The sequence below is a fragment of the Helianthus annuus genome, chromosome 4, assembly GCF_002127325.2.
Source record: "Helianthus annuus cultivar XRQ/B chromosome 4, HanXRQr2.0-SUNRISE, whole genome shotgun sequence".
In the NCBI taxonomy this organism is placed as follows: domain Eukaryota; kingdom Viridiplantae; phylum Streptophyta; class Magnoliopsida; order Asterales; family Asteraceae; genus Helianthus; species Helianthus annuus.
Genome location: NC_035436.2, coordinates 206,067,765 through 206,084,098, shown reverse-complemented (window position 1 = coordinate 206,084,098; position 16,334 = coordinate 206,067,765). Strand labels below are relative to the sequence as shown.

The 16,334-nt window shown below is 37.2% G+C and overlaps 2 protein-coding genes across 9 annotated transcripts; both read right to left on the bottom strand.

Moving 5' to 3' along the window:
* Window positions 1-301: 301 nt before the first annotated feature.
* On the bottom strand, window positions 302-2,861 carry LOC118491246. 8 transcript variants are annotated; one of them, XR_004890939.1, is made up of 3 exons: window positions 2,007-2,860; window positions 1,861-1,903; window positions 302-703 (listed from the first exon to the last, which is right to left on the bottom strand). XR_004890939.1 is itself a non-coding variant. In XM_035988832.1 (2 exons), the coding sequence occupies exons 1-2, from the start codon at window positions 2,675-2,677 to the stop codon at window positions 2,169-2,171; spliced, it is 327 nt and encodes a 108-aa protein (XP_035844725.1). In that variant the 5' UTR covers window positions 2,678-2,860; the 3' UTR covers window positions 302-2,168. The 8 variants fall into 8 exon arrangements, 2 of the variants coding, with proteins under 2 accessions (XP_035844725.1, XP_035844726.1); XR_004890940.1 differs by having other exon boundaries at window positions 2,087-2,860; XR_004890936.1 differs by having other exon boundaries at window positions 965-2,861.
* Window positions 2,862-6,676: 3,815 nt separating this feature from the next.
* Window positions 6,677-15,314, bottom strand: LOC110938188 (glutamate receptor 3.4). Its single transcript, XM_022180653.2, has 5 exons — window positions 14,409-15,314; window positions 12,017-13,359; window positions 10,801-11,110; window positions 8,906-9,315; window positions 6,677-7,710 (listed from the first exon to the last, which is right to left on the bottom strand). Exons 1-5 carry the CDS (start codon window positions 14,713-14,715, stop codon window positions 7,258-7,260), a joined length of 2,823 nt encoding a protein of 940 aa, XP_022036345.1. The 5' UTR covers window positions 14,716-15,314; the 3' UTR covers window positions 6,677-7,257.
* Window positions 15,315-16,334: the final 1,020 nt, after the last annotated feature.

Below are 16,334 nucleotides of genomic sequence, written 5' to 3'. Positions count from 1 at the left end.
AGCATATGATAATTTGTAAAGTTGTTCATTCGTATTTTTGATCCATCTCTCAATATATAGGATACAAGTTATAATTTGACCTAAACTATATCTGGTAAATATTACACTATAATACCAAATATTTATAGAAAACACAATATAGGCTTATAGTCAAGGTCGTAGAATGAACACACACATACACATATTTGGTATTTTGTTGTTCTTTGCTCCAGCTTGTAACATATACATACGCACTATTGTTATGTGCTAGGGTCGTTGAATAAGCACACATATGCAAGTTGTTTTTTTAGGGGTAACTAGATGCAACACCCACCGCGTTGCCGCCGGGTTGACATTCACATATCATAGAAACTAAAAGATTGTCCGGTATTCGTTCGATTCGTTACGGCATCGACACTCGCCAAAGTAACAAAAGAGAAAACATCGAGTCAAAGAGTTGTATCAATATGAATAGATACAAATTGCATTTACAAAAGGAGGTAACATAATGATATGTTAGCATAAACGGACCAACTTGTTTGGCTCAGATTCGCTGACTAATATAGCGTGGTTCAGATCTGTCTATTAGACCACCATGGCTGCATCAGAGGTTGCAAATAGAGAAACTCGCACTTTCCGTCCTCCGATCCTGCCACGCCAAGAGCCGATCGCGACTTAACTCATCATAGCCTCTTGCACCTGGATGTATATCAGCTCCGAACACCTACACATAGACATAAGTGAAATAGAGTAGAAAGAAGGCAGGCAAATACAAAATAGACACACCTGTAATGATGAAATCAAGTTATTTAGGGAAATTATAAATTTTCGTAGTCGTTTGAAACATTTCCTTAAAAAAGAGGTACGCAAAAATGATATAACAGGTCATTTCATCAACCAAGGTTGTTTTTTGAAATGGTAATTCAATCGGACCTAAAAAAACAAAATGTATGAAAAAAAACACTCACGAATAAGTTCATATTACCTTTCAAAACCTGCTCAAATATTCCTTGTTCCGTTTCACAAGTCAAAAATGATTAAGTAAATGAAACCTTAAGATCGTATCATCATAAGGAAAAAACTATAAAAACACAAAGCAGATAATTATACCGAGAATGGTGGGAACCCACATAGCAAAATACATCTTATGACACTAGCACTTCAAATATGACATTGTTGGCTATAAAATTTCTTAAGGACCTCGGGGCCACGTAATAGAGGAAAGAGGAAAGTTCTGAACCATAAAGTACAATTAAGCTTGATAAAATCACCTATAATGAGTAAAATTCTGTTGCAAAAACAAATGTCAAAACCGTTAATGAGTAATATTCCAATTTGGTAAACATCACAAGATTACAGCTACTCTGACAGATCTACAAATTTTTTTGTCATATGTAGTGTTGCTGTAAGTTTTCACAACCCTCACACGCATAGCTAACGATTACTTGGTCATTATCAGTCCAAAGTTCCAAACGTCAACTGCGCGTGTGAGCTCTTCCTTTTCATTAGTGTGACTTCCTTGTCTAACAATGCACTTAACCATTAACCACCTTGGAAAATTCATCAGTTTTAGACCAAGTGGTGACGAAAAACTTAAAAGTACAGGAATCAGAATATGCACCTCATCAAACATTTCATCAAACACCTCCCGTGCAGCCGTGTTGGTTCAAGGTTTGCTAATGTATTCTTTGATTAGCATAAAGAAACTTCTTTTTTTCGGAAAACAATAAACTTTTCATGAAAAACTTTATAACATTGGCTACATCACACAACGAACATTATAATGTGCGAGATAAAATTTTGGGCCCTATTCGAAAATCTCCATTTAATATAAACTCATCAATCACTAAAATCTACTAATCACACAACCAAAAAATAGACCTTGTGAGAGATCGCCGGTCAACTCTGTCGCCGGAAACCTAACCTGCGTAGTGTATCATTCACGTCATACAGAAGTCGTGAGTTGATGCAATTGATCAGATATGGTGAAATTGGAGTTGAATAAAGGAGAATTTGATAGTTAATACCTAAAACCTATGACTTATGATTGAGAATTGAAATCTGAGATGAAGTAAAAGGTGTTTTAATGGTAGATCGGAGATGATACCGTGAAGAGAGAGAACATGCCCGGCGAGTGTAATCCACAGAAAAATTGTGAATTACAATTGTCGCCGTAGCAACCGTCACCATCACCGCCACCGCGACAGCCACAACCCCCTTTCACCACCACAACCTTTCACCACCGTCATCACACCGCCACCTCCCATCACTCCTCTCTCTTTCTCTTTCTCTCTAGATGGGTTTCTGTGTATTGCGTTTTGACAGAGTATGATACATGATGAAAACTAAAAACTCAATGAAAAGTTTTGAGGTACAATTAACAAACAATTTGTCTCAAATAACACAATTATGCTCACTTTGTGTATAATACAATACACAAATAAAATTCAATGAAATCGCATGAATTTGAGGTGAAATAAACATACAGTGCAAGCTCTCTGGCGGCTCTAGGGTTACAAAACCTCCCACTCTTATCAATTTTGGGAATCTGGTCTTTAGAAACACACGAAACCGAGTCCTCTAAGCTAGATTTCTCCAGTATTTCACCAACAGCAAGCGCCGATGTGCAGAAGAGTGACGCTTGAGGTGACGCAGAATGACGGTGGTTGTTGGCGGGAGAAAGTTCCACCGCAAGCATTTTCCGAATGGATAACAGGTGAAGGATGAGGAATTGAGAGTGAATTTAGGTTTAGAAGGGGATAATGAGCATGATAATGGTGAATAGATTAGAAGTGAGGTTGTATCCATTGTTCAAACTGTAAATTGGGGATAGAGGATGAAGAAGAAAAATCAAAGTTTTCTTTGAAACACTCCCAAGCATGGGTACAAGTGATAATGCACATATAACTTGCTAATTTATATAGGTTTTAATTTTAATTTTAATTTTAATTTAATTAATAGGATTAAAACAAAACACACGTTGTTATGTGCGAAGCCCAAGTCCATGCAGACGACACCCTTGCAGCCCAAGCCCATGTATGTTGAAAGCATCCATGCAGGAGATGATCATAAGGCCCATGCAACACATGTATAAGGGTTTTAAAAGTCTTTCTTTGACTTAGTCTTATGTGTTTGTTTAGTATAGTGGTTTGCTTAAATAAAGGAAAGCATGGGGATGCCGACATTTCCCCTAGCGTATCTTTCCCAATTGTTAGGAAGAAACTTTAAATTGTTATGTCTTAATCCTTAAAAGAGAACATCTTAGGCCTTCTGAATTAATCTAGAAAACTTTGCTCCAATTATCTCTTGATATTCTTTCCAGCTCATTTCTTATTTCTTGGCTATTGAATTAACCCATTTTACCCACATCACGTCGTGATCGTCAAGTGACCCATGGTTGCTCAAACTCTAATTGAAACCGAGTTCCACCAATGGGTGAATGAATCTTTTGCGAGACTCGAGTCCCAGTTTCAAACCATCTTCAACGAGCTCCAATCGATCCAAACCACGAGGGAAACACTCCAAATCCATATCCAATCACTACCCACTTCCACTCTCGAACTATTACTCGTGACAACAGTTGTGAAACTAGCCACCAAAATGGGCGTAGTCAAGCAAACCAACTGCACTCACACTCCAAACCAAAAGTTGTTAGCTTGTTTCACAAGACTAAATGGAATCATATCATTGATTCCCACTTTCAAACAACTTTTGATATAATAAGCAAACTTCATAACTCGTTTAATCAACTAAAATCCAATCACCGACCACAAACTCTTTGTGGTTCGACACCCTTCTTACCACTAACTATATAGTTAAGGGGACTAAAGAGCACACTTTTCGTGGTTCGACCCCCCGATCACATATAGGATGCAAACTCTTCGTGGTTCGACACCCTTTTTACCACTAACTATATAGTTAAGAAGACTAAGGAGCACACTTTTAAACTCTATCTTTGATAAACTAAAGCATGTAAGACAAATCTTAGAAAATGGAGAGATGTGTCACACTAAAAAAGAGTATAAGGGTGTCCGGGGCGTACTCGGTAAGGGGTTTCGGTGACCCCTTTCCCCGATCGGGAACACCGCCGCCATCCCCGCGGGGTCCCGAATCGGGGTGGGTTTTGGGTGTGGGTTCACCGCTGAAGATGGCACAACTTTCGAGGGAGACCATCTTTCGAAACCATCTTTCGAAGATGGCACAACTGTGGAAACCATCTTTCGGAGATGGCACAACTTTCGAAACCAACTCCCCTAATAGGGGAGTGCCGCCATCAAAAAGGGGTATTAGGGGAGTGTTAGAGGGGAGTTGACGTGGCTTATTCTGGTTGGTTACGTGTAAGAGGGGGGACTCACCTATTAGGTGAGCACCCCTTACACCCTAAGTTACACAAAGAAGTTGGGTCTAAATTTGGCTAAACGACAAACTACAAGTCATGGTTGTTTTTCAAAGACAAAAATTAAACATAACCGACGATTCAATTTCTCTTTCAAGATAAACCCAAAAAATGAAATGACAAAAATGCCTTGGCAGCTTTAACAGATATGGATGGAGTTAAGTTAGTTGGACCAAAATGGCAACGATTAAACCTTTTTGGATCCAGATGTTAAAAATGAAACCTTTGGACTAAACTGGCAAAATGAGCCAAACCACAAGGACTAAAATGACAATTTACTCTTTTTTTATTTTTAGGACAAAACGAACCCATGCTTGGCTAAGGTTCTTGTGGGTTTTGGAGGACGATAACCCCTTGATGGGGAGTGAATTAAAACAGATTATGGATTAATAAGAGCTGTGTAGGTGTGTTAATGACTTTAAGTACCTATTATCATACTATTATCATATTGAAGTGAGTTTTTTCAAATCCTTAGAAACGGAATAATAACCTTGTGTAGCAGCTAGCACAGAACATTCATGTTTTCTATGTTTATGTATAATCAAACATGTGAGTTGCTTGAAAGAGGGTTAGATGTCTTAGATGTTTTGTTAGGGTCTGGTAAAGTCTTGCTAAGTGTGGAGATAAGATCAAGATACCAAGTACTTGATATTATCGTCACTACTTTTAGGGAGATAAAATCAAGCCAAAAGGTCCATGGTAATGAGTCGTATAAACCCCTTATGGTATTTTCTTACTTAATACTAAACCATAACACTATATAGTTTCCATGCTGATTCGGCAATATCGTTGTGGTTTGATCTAGGGATGAGCATTTGGTACCGAGTATATTCGGTACCGGTACTCACTTTTTCCGTTTTCCGGTACTGGTACCGGTTTGATACCGAACGGATACCGTGCTCATCCCTAGTTTGATACAACCTTGCGGGGATTTTTCTTGCTGTTTCAAACCAATATAGTTGAGTGTGAGAGGGTCCCTAAAAAAGAACTCCACAAATTTATGGCATTAATAGAACACAACTTCTCGCCTCAAAAGCGGGTTCTTGTGATCCATGGTAACTTTTAATTAATGAAGCATCAAGAGGTAACAAATGTCTCAAACACCCATTTTCTTATCATTGACTACAAATTTATCCTTTTATTTTATTTTATATTTACGAGCCACAAAAACAAATCTCACTTTTGGATTGACTAGACGTTGACAACAACTCAGTCCTAAAAGCTATTGTATCCTTAGACAGCTTCGGTATCTTACCATCACTATATTACGCCAATGATGGGTGCAATTGCCTAACGTGAAGTGTAGAGTAATAGTATCATATCGTGTTTTCTAAATATTAAAACTTGAACTAGTGTATACATCTGCTAAATATACCACTTTTTTATATACACTCTAACTCACTTTTTTAAATTGGCTAAAACTTCAACTTTTCGACTCTTCTGTTTGTGAATTTTCAGGGAATTCTATAGGGGTGTAGTGTAGACTTTCTACACATTCATGTGAATTTTGTGGTACTAGCTTATATGCTACAAACATTCATCTTTCTTCTTCGGAAACTTCCAAAACCTAATGCTCATTTATCTCTTTAACTTTTATGTTTTGATGTAATTACTCAATGATTTTTTTTTTTTTTTTGACATAAAATACCCCTTCAATTTTTTTTTTTTTTTTAAACAAATGCTTAAAACATCCTCCTGACGTTAACCAGAGACCATCCTAATTCTCTTGACATTAACCAGAGACCATCCTATTTTACTTATAGTAATTGTGTTTGTGGGCTTGACCCAAAGCCCACTAATTTCATGTTTGCTTTGTATATGTTTTTTTTTATCATGTCAAGAATTCATACCTATTACAAACTAGGTTTTTACCCGTCCCGCGTTGTAGCAGCATTGTACGCAACGTGATAAATTATATATTACAATCAACCCAACTCGTTTCCAAACCAAATTTACGTTGAAACATAGAGTAACCTGAATTCATACCGTTGAATGAAATGTATTTTATCCGACCCGACTTTTTTCCAAACAAATTTACATCGAAACGTAGACCAACTCAAAATGTACACAAAATATATACCTGCGTTGGCGTCGCACGCGGCGTGATAAAGTATAGACTATAATCGACCAGACTAGTTACCGATCTAAATTTACGTCGAAAATATAGTAACCCAAATTTATATCGTCAAATGAAAACATATTATATTTCACCCGATTTGTTTCCAAACAAAATTTACGACAAAACAAAGTGCAACTCGAAACGTAAATAAAAATAAAACTTTATATAGTTGACCCGCCTTGTTTACGAACTAAAATTACATTATGGCTTATTCACCAAAAACCCTTTTAAGTACATCAAATTATAAAATTCTGAAATAGTGTTTAAAATTGTTCTTTGTTAAAACATAGTATAGCTAACTTCACCTAGTGAAAATGTACATATATACACACAAGATATGCACAAGATATCCCCTTATGCATAAGATTTGGTTTCATATATTTCCTCTAAACTTGAAAAATATAAGAGTAAATTACTTTTTGAGTCCCTGTGTTTTAGTGGTTTTAACCACTTGAGTCCAAAATCAAAAAGTTTAACGCCCTGAGTCCCTAGCAATTTATTTTATAACGTTTTGAGTCCAATTTTGATCATTTTATAACGATTTGAGTCCAAAAAATTGGACTAAAAAGGTTAAAATTTGGACTCAAAAGGACTCAAATGGTTAAAGAAAATGCTTATAGGGACTCAGGTCGTTAAACTTTTTGATTTTGGACTCAACTAGTTAAAACCATTAAAACACAGGGACTCAAAAAGTAATTTACCCAAAATATAATATTCCGTCAAAGACCATCGTACGCGTTGGGGGATATATGTAATTCTCCCTTCAGTCAGGCGAACCATTATGCTCGTTATGCCCGTTAACTTGTCGCTTATGTCGCCTCAACATTTCCTTAATTTCGGCTTCTTTTTTATCATAAAATTCAATGAGATCTTTAAAACTAGTGGACCTTAACGTTCTTCGCGAACTCCGTCTTGCTGAATCGGGTTCGAGCTCGGGAATGTCGTGTGACTGTTCTAACGCGGGGTTAAACCGACGGTACTGACACACCACTCGACAAACATAGATGCTGAGCGAAATGCAACACGCGATCCCACATATGAGGAACAAGCCCCAAAAGCTGCTTAAAGAAAGACTATTAACCTCTATTTCGGCTTGAGTTGAACAAGAACTTGTGGTTAACCACTTGTCATGAATTCGTTGTAGTTCTGCGTTTTCCGAAAGTTGTAGGATCGCGGTCGATAAATCGAGTGCTAGCGGAGAATCCCTTTGGAATGCCTGAAAGTTTTACAAATTAGTTATAATTTTGATCTTGGGACTAAAGATGTGAATTTTTTTTTTCAGTAAATTGCCATTTTAGTCCCTGAGGTTTGGTCCAAATTGCCATTTTAGTCCCTGAGGTTTGGTCCAAATTGCCATTTTAGTCTCTGAGGTTTGGTCCAAATTGTCATTTTAGTCCCTGAGGTTTGGTCCAAATTGCCATTTTAGTCCCTGAGGTTTGGTCCAAATTGCCATTTTAGTGCAAATAGTTTTTTTCCTCCTCTGGGTCCCTGACTTTTTCATTTTCTTGCCATTTTGATCACATTGCCTAACTCAGTCTAAAAATCTGGTTATAACCAGGGGTAGTTTTGGCATAACTGTTGTGTAGTGATAACCAGGGGTAGTTTACAACATAATTTATAAACCTCATAATAATTTAATGCCAAAAATACCCCTGATTATAACCTGGTTTTTAGACTAAGTTAGGCAGTGTAATCAAAATGGCAAGAAAAAGGAAAAGTCAGGGACCCAACGGAGAAAAAAAACTTTTTGGACTAAAATGACAATTTGGACAAAAACTCAGGGACTAAAATGGCAATTTACTCTTTTTTTGGAGTTCTATCTCATGTAACTATTTTTTTTTTGTTTTATTATAACCGTGAGAACCCTTCACCAAAAAACTCACGGGACCTCACCAGTACAAGGTAAAACGGTTAAACGCCATTAACTGGAAATGCGCTTACCACTGTGCGAACCCCTTACAGGTTCGAAAATCTTTAACTATGTAAAAGGGAGATTGCATAAAAAAAAGGAAAAATTACAAGTTTTGTCCTTTATCTTTATACCACTTTTCAGACGGTGTCCTTTTTAACGAATCTTGACAGGCGGTGTCCTTTACTAGTTATTTTGTTGCAAGTTTAGTCCTTTACACCCAACCCAGTTAAAAAACTATGTTAATTGTTGGGTGTAAAGGACTAAACTTGCAACAAAATACCTAGGTAAAGGACTAAACTTGCAACAAAATACCTAGTAAAGGACACCTCCTGTCAACAATTAATAGAGTTTTTTAACTGGGTTGGGTGTAAAGGACTAAACTTGCAACAAAATACCTAGTAAAGGACACCGCCTGTCAACATTCGTTAAAAAGGACACTGCTTGAAAAGTGGTATAAAGATAAAGGACAAAACTTGTAATTTTTCCTAAAAAAACTTACGAATCCCCAGCCGCTTTTCGTGAACTCCTGACCGACGATCCTGAACTCACACTTGGTAGAACTCATAAAAATCTCAACATAAGGAAGCTCATCAACAATGGCAGCTACACCTCCACGGTTTGGGCCAAGACGAAGGGCGTTTATGTAATCTGTTCTATCTTTCAACGGTCTAATTCTAGATTCTGCAATATTAAGTTCTTGGACCAGATAATTATGCGCAAAAGACCCGTCTTGAATTCCTATAGGCTCGTTACTTGAAATCATCCCATCTATCCCCTCGATTCGGGACGTTAACTGTTGGACGGTGAGGATCGAAGTCAAACTTGCGGTGTAGCTTGAGTTGATGATCAACACCACAAATAACCACAAGAGTAGAACAAATCTTCCCAAAGTGCTAACCGTGTTCTCCCCTACATGAATAATAATAGATAAGATAATAGATGTTTGACAAACATGATTGCTGCAAAAGTTGCTAGGCGCTCCCTAGTCGGTTGACTGGGAAGTTGAGAGTGCTCGGCATAGACGAAGAGTACTCGGACATATTAAGTTATAAATAAATTAGTTTTTGGGAAATTTTATATATGTAAAAGAGTGAATTTCAAGGATTGTCCTTTATCTTTATACACATTTTCAGGCGTTGTCCTTTAATTTCAAAATTGATGAGTTTTGTCCTTTATGTTTTCATATCATACACGTTTTGTCCTTTAGGCCTAACTCAGTTAGTTTTTCCAGTTAAATTTGGTCATGTGCTTTGCACATGGGGGCATTTTTGTCAATTCAAAGGTTGCAGAAGCTTTGAGCTGTAAATCTGCCGTTGAACTTACCTTTGACTTGACAAAAATGCACTCATGTGCAAAGCACATAACTAAATTTAATTGAAAAAACTAACTGGGTTAGGCCTAAAGGACAAAATGTGTATGATATGAAAACATAAAGGACAAAACTCGTCAATTTTGAATATAAAGGACAACGCCTGAAAATGGGTATAAAGATAAAGGACAATCCTTGAAATTCACTCTATGTAAAATATCATAAGTTTACTAATTTTTATAACAAAATATGTAAATATAATTAAGGAAAAATTACAAGTTTTGTCCTTTATCTTTATACCACTTTTCAGGCGGTGTCCTTTTTAACGAATGTTGACAGGCGGTGTCCTTTACTAGGTATTTTGTTGCAAGTTTAGTCCTTTACACCCAACCCAGTTAAAAACCCTGTTAATTGTTGGGTGTAAAGGACTAAACTTGCAACAAAATACCTAGGTAAAGGACTAAACTTGCAACAAAATACCTAGTAAGGACACCGCCTGTCAACAATTAACAGGGTTTTTTAACTGGGTTGGGTGTAAAGGACTAAACTTGCAACAAAATACCTAGTAAAGAACACCGCCTGTCAACATTCGTTAAAAAGGACACCGCTTGAAAAGTGGTATAAAGATAAAGGACAAAACTTGTAATTTTTTCCTATAATTAAATAAAACAATACATGTTCGACTAGTAAAGTATTTCAAATATTGATATTCATTCTTTAATATGATAAGACATAGGAATTATGTTTTATTTTTGAGTTAATTACTGTTTTAGTCCCTGTGGTTTGTCAAAAACCACTATTTCAGTCCATTAGTTTAAAAATTGTCATTTTAGTCCCTGTGGTTTCACTTTCGTAACCTTTTCAGTCCACCTCGTATCTATTTCAGTCCCTGTACTTAACAGCATAATGGATTGAAATGGTTACGAAAATGAAACCACATGGACTGAAATGGTTACGAAAGTGAAACCACAGGGACTGAAATCACAATTTTTAAACTAATGGACTGAAATAGTGATTTTTGACAAACCATAGGGACGAAAACAGTAATTAACTCTTTATTTTTATAACAAATGGAGGAAACTTACTATGCGAAAAGAACATGGTGGAGAAACTAAACCAGAAAATTGTGATGACTTGTTGACTCGGGGGTCCACGGAACTCGTGGTTCAAACGATGCTCAAGAATCCAAACAACAAATCCAACAAGAAGAAAGAAGCCACCGGTGACGAGCCACATTTCAATGGTGAACGGTTTGAGAAAAGCCCACGGGCTGGTTTTCGACTTCTTTACAGGAACAACTATCACAAGGCCCGATTCCATGTAAGGCTGCGTAAAGTCAACTATTCTTGTTCGGTTTGTAATAATTGTAATATCTCCAACTGCTGCATCATATGCCTGAAAAAAATAAGGCACATTAGTTCCAGATTTTGACTTTCGAGGTCAAAGTCAAAACTTCACAAGTACACGGACGGTCCCTCTGGTTTAACAAAAAATTGGATTTTGTCCCTTTCTTTCCAAAAGTACACGGATGGTCCCTGTGCTTTCAACTTTGTAACGCATTTAGTCCTCAGCCAACAAATCTAAAGGTTTCAGCAGGTCTAAGTTAGGGATGCGTTACAACACAGGGACCATCCATGTACTTTTGGAAAAAGCTGGGGAGTAAAAGCGTTACAAAGTGTAAACCACAGAGATCATCCGTGTACTTGTGGAAAAGCTAAGTACCAAATCAAACATTAACAACTCTTGCTAGTTAAAACCAGCGGTGCAAACGAGCCGAGCCGAGCCCGAGCTCGAGCTCGTTTAACATATGAAAGCTCGAGCTCGGCTCAATTAGAGCTTTATTTCTAAAGCTCGAGCTCGGCTCGAAGGTAATTTTTCAAGCTCGAGCTCGGCTCGGGCTCGACTCGTTTAATATTTATTAATTAATTTATATTAATTATTATTATTATCATGTATATAATTTAGTTATTTTTTTATTTATATAAATGGTAATTATTATTATATAAATATATGTTTAATATATTAATAAAAATATTTAAACAGAAAGCTTGTTTAGGCTCGTGAGCCGGCTCGAGCTCGATAAGCGAAGCTCGGGTTCGGGCTCGTTTAGTAAACGAGCTTATTTTTAGGCTCAGGCTCGAGCTCGTTTAAGCTCGGCTCGTTCGAGCTTTTTCTCGAGCCGAGCTCGAGTAGCTCGCGAATAGCTCGGATCGTTTGCACCCCTAGTTAAAACTATGAGATCAAGAACAGACAAGTTGACCTCAAAAGTCAAACATTGTATGCAACAAAACAATAACTTACATTATCAGCGACAGCAGCCACAAGATTGCTGTAGCTCGGGTTTCGAACACCGTCTCCGTATAAAATGTATTTCCGAGGCACGGGGTAAGGTAGTAAATTCACAGCCGCTTCAAAAACATCGATGCTATACCCTCGTACACCTTGTGGAGATCGAACATCTTTCGTAACAACCTCTTTGTAACTATGCCTATACGGTACTGCAATCCGTAATGGCTTCCCATTGTTCGGAAACACCCATCCACGCGGCTTCACGTTCGTTTCACCGGGCCATATTACACCGTATAGACGTTTAGCATTCGCCGAACTGTTTAAAGGTTTCGCGTACAGTTTTTCGGGAGGGTTTATGGATAAACCGGAACGGTTCGACCAGTATCCGATTGTTCGAAATCCGGTACCAACGATGTTAAGAACATCGTAAGCCGGATGAACGAGGTTCTTGTCTTGGTCGAACCGAAATTCGCCTGTTACACCGGTGAAGTTAGTTGATAGAATCGTTTCGAGTAACCTAGGACCCTCGTTGAATGTCTTAAGTGCGGATAACCGCAGCTCGGACCCGCTTGTGTTTTGAAGATTCGGGTCGGCGGAAAACGTGATACCTTCGCCGGATTTGAAAAATGTGTCGAGAGCACGCGCGAGTAACCAAACGGAATCGTAAGCGTAAAGAGCATATGAGTTAAAACTCGATGTCTCCTTCGACTTAATGTTCTTCCATTTCGTGGTGAATGATTTTTTTAAATCAGAGTCCGGGGTGTGTTGTCGAAGTGACAACACACCCTGTAAAGGAGCTGCGACGGTGGAATATGGCGGTGCTGACGAATCCAGCACCGCCGGAAGCCACTCCGTAGTGATCCATACATACCCACTCGTCATCATCCCGAGCTTTTTCGCAACCGCGAAAATCTCAAGACCCGTGTCGGGATTCACATGAACAACATAAACCCGAGACTCCATCAAGTTGACCGCGGTTATCACCTCGGTTATGTCGTCCACTGACGAACCGGGTGTAAGCGCGGCTTTATAGGCGATCTTAGCTCGTTTTTGAGCTAACGAATCGCCTAACGACGAAACCCCGTTTCGACCGTAATCATCGTCTACGAAAATCGCGATAACTTCCTTCCATTCGAAGTACTCGATGACGTTAGCAATGGCTGCCATTTGGTAGTAATCATTTTGTGTGGTTCGGAGGAAATAAGGATACTGGAGAGCTGCCAGTGTCGGGTCGGTTGCACCGAACGACAGTAGAGGTACGTGAAGCTCGTTGACGACGTGTGAGATGACGTGTGCGATTGTAGACGATTGTGGCCCGATTGCAGCCACCACATCTTTCTCCATTAGCTCCAAAGCTACATCAAAACATCAAGAACAATCTTTGACTTTTTGAGGTCAAACTATTATTTTTCAAATCCAAAATTACCATCTGTTCGTTAGCGTTTTTAACACCGAATCATTCTTAACCGTTAGTAAATTTCACATTCTTTAGTGGGTTCATCAAGTTTTTGTTAAAGATCAAATACACTAATATTAATTTAGAAATTAAAAATATCACATTTGACTATCAGTTAAATATAACATTAACAGAGCATTTACCTCCAATAGTGCTAACAATTAATCTTTTGACTTTTGAAGTCAAACTATTATTTGTCAAATCCCCAATAATCATCTATTCGTTAACGCTTTTAACACCGAATCACTTCCAGTTGGTAGTAATATTAATCATCTTTGGTTGATTCATCAAGTTTTTCTTAAAGATTAAAATTGCTAATATTAATTTTGAAATTAAAAGTATCATGTCTGACCAATATTTTCATACTAATTTACACTAATTTCAAAATTATTAAAGCAGGGGTGTTCAAAAGACTCGTCGCTCGAAGCTCGCTCGAAAAAGGCTCGAAGAAAGCTCGGCTCGAAATTGGCTCGGTTGTAAACGAGCCAGCTCGGCTCGGCTCGGTTTGTAAACGAGCCGAGCTCGAGCTTGGCCTGGCTCGGCTCGTGAGCTCATGAGCTGGCTCGATAAGTTTTATATCCTGCATTTTTTTTCCCACATCGCTTAGAAAACAAAAACTAAGGGAGTACTATTTATGCTTGCATATTCAGCCATATGGTTAAATTAAATGACAATTATGGCCCTTAGTCTATGAAGAAATTCATTTTTAAGTCTTTTTAAGTAGTAAATTTTGCGGTTCTTTGTTAGTTCGGGCTAGATCGAGCCGAGCCGAGCTAGCTCGAATTCTAATCGAGTCGAGCTCGAGCCTCAAATCTCAGCTTGATTTGAAATTCGAGCTCGAGCCGAGCCAGCTCGAATCGAGTTCGAGCCGAGCTCGAGCTGGGTCTAGCTCGGCTCGGCTCGTTTACAACCCTAAAAAAAAAAAAAAAAAAAGTATTTATGACTTACCTCCCATGGTGCCAATAAATCCACTACAATTTGTATCATGTAAAATGAGATTCAAATGGGTGTCACCAAGAATAGATGTATCAGCATTCACATCATCAACAGCAGCTAAAATTGCAGGCTTTACAGACCTCCCAATAACTGAATTAACTGTCAACAAAGCTCCAATATTCACAACTTTAGGCCTTGTTGATAAAGATGATGAATTTCCAGTTATACCCTCATCTGCAACTGCCACTGCAAACATAACCCATATGCCAAAAAGCAATAAAAACACACTTTTTCTCATCTTAGGCCAATCAAGTTCCATTTTTTTTAAATACCCTTTTGAAATTAGAGTCAACTGGATGTGGGTTTGTGAGAAATCATGAAGATATTATTGTGAGGTTGAAATCTTGATTTTTAGAACAAAAATCAAGATTTTCAAGACAATAAGTACATGAACAGGGGATGTATATGTATAGGGGAGAAAGTGATAAACCCTTTTGTTGATTTAATCTATAGCATAGGGGTTTATAGATATGGATACCCACAATGGAAACCAGAGATTTTTTTTTTTTTTTTTTTTTTTTTTATGAATAAAATAGTGTAAAAGAGTTGAGGAGAGGGTTTAGTTTAATGGTGCAAGTTCTTTGGGATGATATGATGATGAAGTCAATGAAAAGAGGATTTTCAAGGCTAAAATAGTAGCATAATTGAGTTAGTTTAAACAATTGAAGAGCTTGCAACAAAAAATATTATATGATGAAGAAAGTGATGCATAAAGGAGTTGTTAAATAATGAAGAGATTGTTGTTGTTGACTTGGAGATGTATAGGGAGCTCTTGAAAAATTGTAAGAGAAAGGGAGAGGAGTGAGAGGGGGAGAGAGAGAGTGATGATTTCTTTGAACCTCCTCCTCACATCCCCAAAGATGAAACTTTTGTGTCTATCACATATTATATTTTGTCCTAGTTGAAACTTTTGTGTAGGGATGACAAAAATACCCGAGTCTGATTATTATACCTGAAACCCGACATAAATGGGACGGGTATATCTGATACCCGACAGGTATTGGGCCGGGTATAGGATTGGTTTTAAAATTTTTTGCGGGTATGGGTCGGGTATGGGATTAGGTGATACCCGACCCGATTACCCGAAACCACATACCCATTTACCCGAACTATATACCCGATTTTTTTTTAATTTATATTTTTATTTTCCATTAACACTTGTCTATTGTTGATTTATTTTAGTATGTTAATAATGTGAAAAAATAATTTTTCTTTTACTATATGCATTTGATAATAGTATTTATATTTTGTATGTTTTAAAGTATATACATGTAAGTGTATAAGTATAATAAAGTCATTATTAATTTATGATAAAACTTATATGTATGTAATGTACATTTTTAATTTATAATAATTGTTGTATAAATAAAATTATATAATAATTATAATCGTAAAAAAATTATTTAAAAATCCCAACGTATATCTTTTAACAAACTAATGGATATACCCGGTGCCCGTGGTATACCCGATACCCGACGGGTAATTACCCGACAAATACCTGACGGGTATTGGGTCGGGTATGGGATTAGGTGATACCCGACCCGATTACCCGAAACCACATACCCATTTACCCGAACTATATACCCGATTTTTTAATTTATATTTTTATTTTCCATTAACACTTGTCTATTGTTGATTTATTTTAGTACGTTAATAATGTGAAAAAATAATTTTTCTTTTACTATATGCATTTGATAATAGTATTTATATTTTGTATGTTTTAAAGTATATACATGTAAGTGTATAAGTATAATAAAGTTATTATTAATTTATGATAAAACTTATATGTATGTAATGTACATTTTTAATTTATAATAATTGTTGTATAAATAAAATTATATAATAATTATAATCGTAAAAAAATTATTTAAAAATCCC